This window comes from Salvia miltiorrhiza, chromosome 5, assembly GCF_028751815.1.
Source record: "Salvia miltiorrhiza cultivar Shanhuang (shh) chromosome 5, IMPLAD_Smil_shh, whole genome shotgun sequence".
NCBI lineage: Eukaryota > Viridiplantae > Streptophyta > Magnoliopsida > Lamiales > Lamiaceae > Salvia > Salvia miltiorrhiza.
Genome location: NC_080391.1, coordinates 34023875 through 34032525, shown reverse-complemented (window position 1 = coordinate 34032525; position 8651 = coordinate 34023875). Strand labels below are relative to the sequence as shown.

The 8651-nt window shown below is 38.7% G+C and overlaps 1 protein-coding gene across 1 annotated transcript; it reads left to right on the top strand.

The window, feature by feature from the left end:
* Positions 1-1003: 1003 nt before the first annotated feature.
* Positions 1004-7989, top strand: LOC130986908 (sodium/calcium exchanger NCL-like). The gene is made up of 7 exons (XM_057910451.1): positions 1004-1681; positions 3713-3898; positions 4167-4348; positions 6562-6707; positions 6778-7048; positions 7132-7434; positions 7500-7989. The coding sequence occupies exons 1-7, from the start codon at positions 1324-1326 to the stop codon at positions 7746-7748; spliced, it is 1695 nt and encodes a 564-aa protein (XP_057766434.1). The 5' UTR covers positions 1004-1323; the 3' UTR covers positions 7749-7989.
* The last annotated feature ends 662 nt before the right edge of the window (positions 7990-8651 follow it).

Below are 8651 nucleotides of genomic sequence, written 5' to 3'. Positions count from 1 at the left end.
AATTGCATTAGGAAATTCACTTCTAGCGGAGAACTGGATCTGATCGGATTATATTGTATCATCTTTATGTTGCTTCTAAAGGTCTTAGCTCTGCACATTTCTTGGGGATTGTGGTTTCTTGAGGGTCTTGGTCTAGTTTGGGACATGATTGGTTGCTGGAGCCACCTGGATTCTCTTGCTATTCTGGAGGTGGTCGTTGGGGTTGTTGGGCCTTGTTTGGTAGGGATGTTTTCCTTGGCGTGTCGTCCTGGGTGGATGTCGGGCTTGTCAGTCGGTTTATCTCTGTTTGCTTTGATTTCCCCTGTTTTCTCATGTGTTTCTTTGGCTTTTGCAGGGTTTTGTGGTGCTCTGGCTTGGTGTTAGCGCCGTCGGCTCCTGCCTCCTTGACTTTCCTGGTGCTTTTGGTTGTGTGCATTCGTTTCGAGTGCCCCTGCTTCTGTCGTTCCCTCGCGTTGCTGTTTGGTCGTTCGTTTGTTTGCGGCTTTTCGTTTTGGCCTTGTTTAGGGCTTTAGGGGGCCGGGCTTTTCCGCCCCTTTCCCGCGTTGTTTTGTTTGCTTTCTGTCTTGTGGTTTCGTCCCCTTTTTTTAGGGATAGTGTTCGTTTGTTTGTTTGAGCTTTCTTTCTTGAGGCTCGTCCCTTAGTCTGCGCCTGTGCTTTCAAGGGTTTTTGAACTTTCTTTTTTCAATAAAATTTCTATTTCAACAGTAGAGAGAGAGATAGAACTAAGTAAAAAGAATATGATTCTCTTTTTATAATTATGCAAAAATGCACAAAAATGAAAACAAAACAACCAATAATTTTTTAGTGACAATATTTTAAAATTTTCAGATTGAAAGATGATTAAATAATTAATTTAATTTTTATGTGATAAATAATCATCTTACAAGTCAAATAATCCATCATAAATTAAATTATACTACAAATTAACTATTTAATTAAATTAAATTAAATTATTTTATCATTTAGATCAAATCTTTTGATCCTTAAATTTGACCAACCCTCTAAATTGACTTATAATTTTATTTTTGAAAAGCTGACTTAGCAGATGCAGATCTCAGATCTTGGTGTAAATCGTGATAAATTAGCAAACTATTAATAGTATCACATTATAATATTAGGTGTATTTATTGAGTTGTATATAGATATATATAATCTTAAACCCAAGGGGCAAAATTCGAAATAGTAGATAATTATTTAAGAAGCTTATTCAACGAAACGATCTCGGCAATTTCGAAAATGGCGCTCCACAACCTGTTGATCTGCCACGCTCCATAACGATATTAATACACAATTAATACACAGACACACACTCAGTTCTTCAGCATGGTGATGCAGCGGCCGCTTCTCACAGCCGTCCTCTTCCTGATCCTCTGCGGCGCGGCGTACGGGCGTCTGATTTCCGACCAATCCGGTGTGTTCTCCGATGGGGTGGTGATGCCGTCGTTCCTCCGCCTGGGAGCGGAGGAGGAGTCGTGCGAGCAGACGTACGGATTCATGCCGTGCACATCGACGGCGATGGGAAACCTCTTCCTGATCTTGGTGTACGGATACCTGATGTTCATGGCGGCGACGTATCTGTCAGGCGGCAGCGAGCTTCTGCTCGAGATTTTGGGACCCGGAATCGTCGGCGGCCTTTTCCTCCCCATTCTCGGAGCTCTTCCTGATGCTATGCTTATACTTGGTAATTACTTTTTTCCTTTATTTTGGAATGTCTGAAACCGATCACTTCTCATTTCAACTTTTCTATAATTCCTCAAATAAAATAAAAAAGGCTCTGTTGTTGAAAATTTAGAAGGGAAGGAAGGAGTCCTGTTATTTAGTCACCTTTTCTTGTGTAGATATATATGTTGGATTTACTGCAAGTCTGGAACATAGAGATGATGTATGCTTTGTGTGGTGTAGTTTCTTTTAGAAACTCAAAACATGTTGGTTTCTATATTTTTGTTAAAACTATATATTCAATTCTACATATTTATCTTTGTTTTAAAGTGTCAGGTCAGACAAGTGTTTGTTCAACTCCCCAGATAAATGTTACTAAAATACTATTTCAAGAAACTTTTGTTTATTGTTTTTATTTAATTGTTTCAGTTCTTGACTTTCTTGAATTAGGACCGCGACATACAACACATTTTAATGCTTTCTTGATATATCTAAATATAGAAAAGTACTCCATCCGTTCTATGAAGCATGACACAGTTTTTTTCGACACGAAAATTAAAAAATTGATATTTTGTGTGTTAATTGTGGCAGGTGAAAAAATGAAAATGTGAATAAATGGTAAATTTTTTGCCATTTTTAGAAACGTGTCATGCTTCGTGGGACAGACAAAAAAGAAAACTGTGTCATGCTTCGTGGGACGAATGGAGTAATACTATTGATATTCATGTTCCTAAAAATTATGGTCTTATTACTATATTGGTATGTACATATTTTTGAAGATTATAGTATTTCTTTATATGGAAATAACTCCATAAATTCATCATGATCTTTCATTATTTGAAATTGACTTCATGAGCTTATTCTCTCATTTTTTCTAAAAAGTTGTGAGATTTAATTATCTCTATTCAAACATAATTACTATATTAATCGGTGTCATTTTCATTGAATCATAATTTTTAGAGTCAGAGGAAGTAAAAATTTTAAAAAGAAGAGGTCTTACGTGTGCTTGTGATTAGAGTTCATACCGTGTGGATGTCCATATATATAGAAAAATGTGTGTTTTATTATTAATCATAGCAAAATCATATTGACAAGATCTTAAAATTATACTGGAATGTTTCTTTTGCCTAAAAAATATCCAATTCCAATTTTCCGTTTTCATATGTTTTCCCATCGCAATACAAGAATATATTCTATAAAGTCATCTAAATGAAACCAAACGCAGCTTTAGTTGAGTAAGTTTTTTGAAGAGTAAATTGAGTAAGTTATCTGATCTCTTAAAATTTTGGCATTTTACCTGGCATTGAGATTCAGTGTATCATAATGTCTTACTTTGTAGTTTGTTTTTGTTTATATATTTTTTCTTCAATTTTAATTTTGTATGTTTTAGTTTAATTTTATGATTATTAACTACGGTTTATTCATTTTAAATAGGGTATATAATTAATTTTTATCATTTAATTTTACTTTTATTAATAATAGGTGGATAAATTCAAAGTTATGGGAGTATAATTTTTTAAAATTTTAACTTTTCAAAATAAAAATTAGTATAATTCATAATATTATGATAAATTTTATTTTTATAAAAAATAGAATTATTTAAATAATAAATAAAAGAATAGGACAAGTGACATGTATAAAATTGTGAGATATTGAATCTCATCCATTTACCAGAAGCCAATATTCATAATTTCATATTACCTCATGATAGTTTTAGATACTTACGTATACAAATGTGTTTATACTTGCAAATTTTGATACTTACAAATTTTAGCCACTATCACTAGACCAACACACCACACCACGCTGATCACTGGGTCCTGCGGACACTATCAAATTTGATTTCGACTAGTATATAGCAATTTTTTTTTGTTTTTGGTTTCATGTTTGATATGATGATAATTTTGTGTATAGAATATATAAAGTGGGAGAAGAGATTTATGATGTATGTTGGTTTAGATTAAGGATGAGCAGTTGTGTTGATGTCATGTTATTCATTTGTTCAGTAGCCCTGCCTAACTCATTACGTGTTGTTATTTGTACTGATTTTCAGTGTCTGGAATGTCTGGAAGTGTAGAAACTGCTCAAAGCCAGGTTTCAGTTGGCATGGGCCTTCTGGCCGGCTCAACTGTTATGCTCCTCACTGTAATTTGGGGTTCCTGCATTCTCGTGGGAAAGTGCGACCTACAAGATGATCTCGCCAACGACAATCAAGACACCAGACCCTTCACTTTAACTGGTTAATTTCCTCTCAATCTTTACCTTGTATATGCATGTTGCTACACTGCCTAAACAAGATGATCAACACTTGAGATGTTGTTGATGCACCTAAACAAGAGAAACCACATTAATCATCGATTGAGCTCCTGGCATATGGAGTCTGAGCATTTTTTTGGTTAAGTTTACTAACAAATCGGTCTTGGTGTCATGCCATTTCTACTCAATCTCCAACTTTGTTGCAGTTATAGACTTATTGTTGGCTGTGATTTCATATCATGGTTATGCAGGTTCCGGCGTAAGCACAGACATATGGACAACTTATGCTGGCATAATCATGGCTATATCTGTGATTCCCTTCATAATTGTGCAATTTCCACAGATATTGCATTCAGATTCTGGGAGGAACTTGGCTGTCTTGATTGGTCTTATTGTCTCAGTTTCACTTCTCATCTCCTATTGCCTTTACCAGGTATTTGGTTTACGAGTTATTTTGTCCGTTCCAACATGTTAGTCAAAAAAGGGTGGCTACTTTCCACCATCATGTTTTTTCTTCAAAAGTTGCGGCTGCAACATTCAACAAAGGCAGCAAACAATTTTTCCATCTTGGCTGCCACCTACCACCTCCCCTGCCTATATAATGATCCTCGCAGCAGCATCCCAATACCACCCAGAACCCCAAAACCCCACAACCAACACCACCTAGCAGAAGTGTTATTTGCTAGAGAGAGAGAGAAAAATCTTGTGAGAGAAAACTTCAGTGTGGAAGTTATACACGAGTGATAAAAGTGAGTTGAGAGATAGCCTCTGCGTAGGCAGATACAAAATACAGTGTGGTATTTTTGTTGTACTCCTCCTTTTGAGATTCTCTAATATATTGGTGTGGGTCCGTGGACGTAGGCAGTTTGGCCGAACCACGTTAAAAATATCGGTGTCATTTTTCTTCTCGTTTCATATCGGTCGATATCCACAATATTGAGTCACACTTGATCCCGAGCGGAATTAGTTGTGTCTAATTTCCCAACAACAATCCTGGGCGGAATTATTGGCGTCTATAATTCCCAACAACTGGTATCAGAGCCACGGTGGTGACAGATATTTTCTGATGTTTTTTCGCTGTTACTATTCACGTGAATAGTGAATTTCGTGAATAGTGAAATTTGTCGGTGGTTCCGATTTGTCGACAAAAGGTGTTCTAAACACGGTGGTTAGCTGAAAAATCAGAAACGATCCAAGGAGTCCAGATCGAGTGGGAGCAATGTCGACAGACGATAAAATTTCCAAAATTGATAAATTCAACGGTGCAAGATATACGGAGGTGTACCCCCAGTGAACTCACGATTGAATCCGGTGGTTCCTTGTATCGAAAGTCTTCCTGATAGTGTGGTCAGGCAGCGAGTCCCGTTGAGTGGTAACGGCGGTGCAAGATGTACGGATTGTCGTTCGAGGGAGGACATGATGTGGTCCTTGGTTTGAGGGGAGGATTTAGGAGAAGCAAAGCGAATTCTCGGGATGAGAATTTACAGAGATAAGCAAAAAGGTGTTTTGCAGTTGTCTCAGGCCAAATACGTTGATCGAATCTTGCAAAGATTCAACATGAGCAGTGCTAAGCCGGTTAGCTCAGCGTTAGCTAACCATTTCCGCCTATGCAAAGAGCACTCTCAAAAGACAAAGGAGGAAAGAGACTTCATGGCTAAAATTCCTTACGCCTCAGCCGTTGGAAGTCTGATGTATGCCATGGTCTGTACTAGACCAGATATCGCTCATGCAGTGGGAGTTGTGAGCAGAATTATGGCAAATCCTGGAAAGCAGCATTGGGAAGCAGTAAAGTGGATATTGAGATATCTACGTGGATCTACTGATAGATGCTTGTGCTTTCGACGAGGTGATGTAGCACTACAAGGTTTTGCAGATGCAGATTTTGCCGGTGAGGTAGATCGCAGGAGAAGCACTACTGGTCATGTCTTTACAGTTAAGACAGAAAGGCTGCTGCATTAATCGAGGTGTGAAGACAGATTGGAATCAGTCTTCAAGTGGGAGATTGTTAGTCAAAAAAGGGTGGCTACTTTCCACCATCATGTTTTTTCTTCAAAAGTTGCGGCTGCAACATTCAACAAAGGCAGCAAACAATTTTTCCATCTTGGCTGCCACCTACCACCTCCCCTGCCTATATAATGATCCTCGCAGCAGCATCCCAATACCACCCAGATCCCCAAAACCCCACAACCAACACCACCTAGCAGAAGTGTTATTTGCTAGAGAGAGAGAGAAAAATCTTGTGAGAGAAAACTTCAGTGTGGAAGTTATACACGAGTGATAAAAGTGAGTTGAGAGATAGCCTCTGCGTAGGCAGATACAAAATACAGTGTGGTATTTTTGTTGTACTCCTCCTTTTGAGATTCTCTAATATATTGGTGTGGGTCCGTGGACGTAGGCAGTTTGGCCGAACCACGTTAAAAATATCGGTGTCATTTTTCTTCTCGTTTCATATCGGTCGATATCCACAATATTGAGTCACACTTGATCCCGAGCGGAATTAGTTGTGTCTAATTTCCCAACAACAATCCTGGGCGGAATTATTGGCGTCTATAATTCCCAACACAACATCAATAACACACACACTTCACTTGTGTATTTTGGTGCTCTCAGTTTTTTGTCTCAAGAATGTCAGTGTTCCCTTTGCAGGTTTTTCAGCCGTGGGTTCAAAAGAGGCGGCTCGATTATATCAAGCATAGGCACGTGATGTCGGGAATCTTGAAGCACTTAAAGAAGCGCGCCCTGGGGAGGCTTTCCACGGAAGAGGGACGGCCTAATGTACAAGTGTTGTCCAAGTAAGCTCCTTCTTTTCCTTTGCAACTCTGCACATAAAGCTGATATCTGTGTTCTTCTTTACTACGACAGGCTGTTCAAAGCGATTGATGAAAATGAGGATGGATACCTTTCGCATAAAGAATTAAGGGCCCTGATCATCGGAATCCAGTTTGATGAGATCAATTTGGATCATAACGATGCCGTAGAGAAAGTAATGAAGGAGTTCGATACTAGCCGGGACTCTAAAGTTGATCTCGCAGAGTTCATCGTTGGAATTGGGAGATGGCTTGAAGAGGCTAAGCTTGCCAATCATCCTAATCATGCTGCTGATTCAATGAAGTATATAGATGATTTCCACACGGTCTGTTTGCTTTGAACGAGCTCTCGCACAGCTAGTTTAGAATGCCGTATAATGGTGTATCTGTTTCCCCCTTGCTTTTTCAGCAAACAAAGAGAGAGCATTTCCTTTTGGGAGTTGAAAGCGAAGAGAGTGAGGAGGGCGTTGAGAACTCGCAGTGGACGACACTGAAAGCCGTGCTTCTGTTGCTCCTCGGATCTCTCATCGCAGCTGCATTTGCCGATCCTCTTGTTGATGCGGTTCAGAATTTCTCCAACGTCACCAGGATCCCTACTTTCTTCATATCGTTCATCGCTCTTCCATTGGCTACCAACTCCAGCGAGGCCGTCTCCGCGATCATATTTGCGAGCAGGAAGAAGCTAAGATCTGCTTCCTTGACATTTTCTGAGGTAACGTTTCATTAGGAGGCAACATTTGGTAGTTTAGAGAATTTATATGTTGGTGTTGTTGGCAGTTGTACGGAGCTGTTACGATGAACAACGTGCTGTGCCTGTCGGTGTTCTTGGCGCTGGTGTATGCGAGGGGGTTGGTTTGGGATTTCTCGTCGGAGGTGCTGGTTATTTTGATCGTGTGCATCGTGATGGGTGTGTTTGCCAGTGTTCGCACCACGTTTCCTGTTTGGACCTCTTTCATAGCTTTTCTTCTCTATCCCTTTTCTCTCGCACTCGTCTATGTTCTTGACTATGTCTTCGGTTGGTCGTAGACCATTTTGTTTTTGATGTCGTCTTATTTTTCACAATTTCTTGTTGGAACTTGACGCGTTGTGAGTTGTTGAAATGCCTGGGTTTTGTTACGGTTTTAAACACTGTACACTTATTAGAGATAGCGGTTTTTTATGTTCTGTATTGTTATTTTAATGGATTTCTCACAAGGTGTTTTCTTGTTTTGTATTGTTATTTGAACCGATTTCTCAGAAAATGGGATTGTTCCTGTTTTGTATAGTTATATACTTATTGTTGGCTCGGTCGTAAAGATCTACATTAATACGGAGGGTCGATCAAAATAATTCATTATTTGTGGTGAGAATTTACAATTATAAAGTTGTACGTTACGTGAATAATGAAGATATGCCCGTAGTTATAGACAAATACTAAGAATTTTAGTAGAAATAGGACTCTTTATAAATTTATAATAGAGCTATAATTTTTCATATTTATCTCTTTCTTCATGATAATCTCCTTTTTTATCGGATATATGATGGTCTTCAAGATAGCTCCAAATCCTGGGAAATCAGGGCTGTCGCGGTTAACAACGTTGTTATGGTTGAATTGGCCTTAATTTTTCGATCTTCAAGGTATACATATTTTTGTCTTCATCATTTATTATTATTTTTTTTTATCAGAAAAGAAAATCATAAAACCCATGGTAGGCATCAGAAATGCCCAGAGTTAATTACACAGGAGGTGTGCCAAATTGTCGGAGCACCAAGAAGGAAAAGAATCCTTCCACTAAAAAATATCAAAAATAAAATTCCAACTCCACATTCTTGCTTTAATTTCTAAACAGGTTCTCTTGATATCCCACGCATTTCCTTCGAAAAGACCCTCATTTCTTCTTCTCCACAGAACCCAGATCGAGCAACTCCAAACAGCCTTCAAGAATCGGT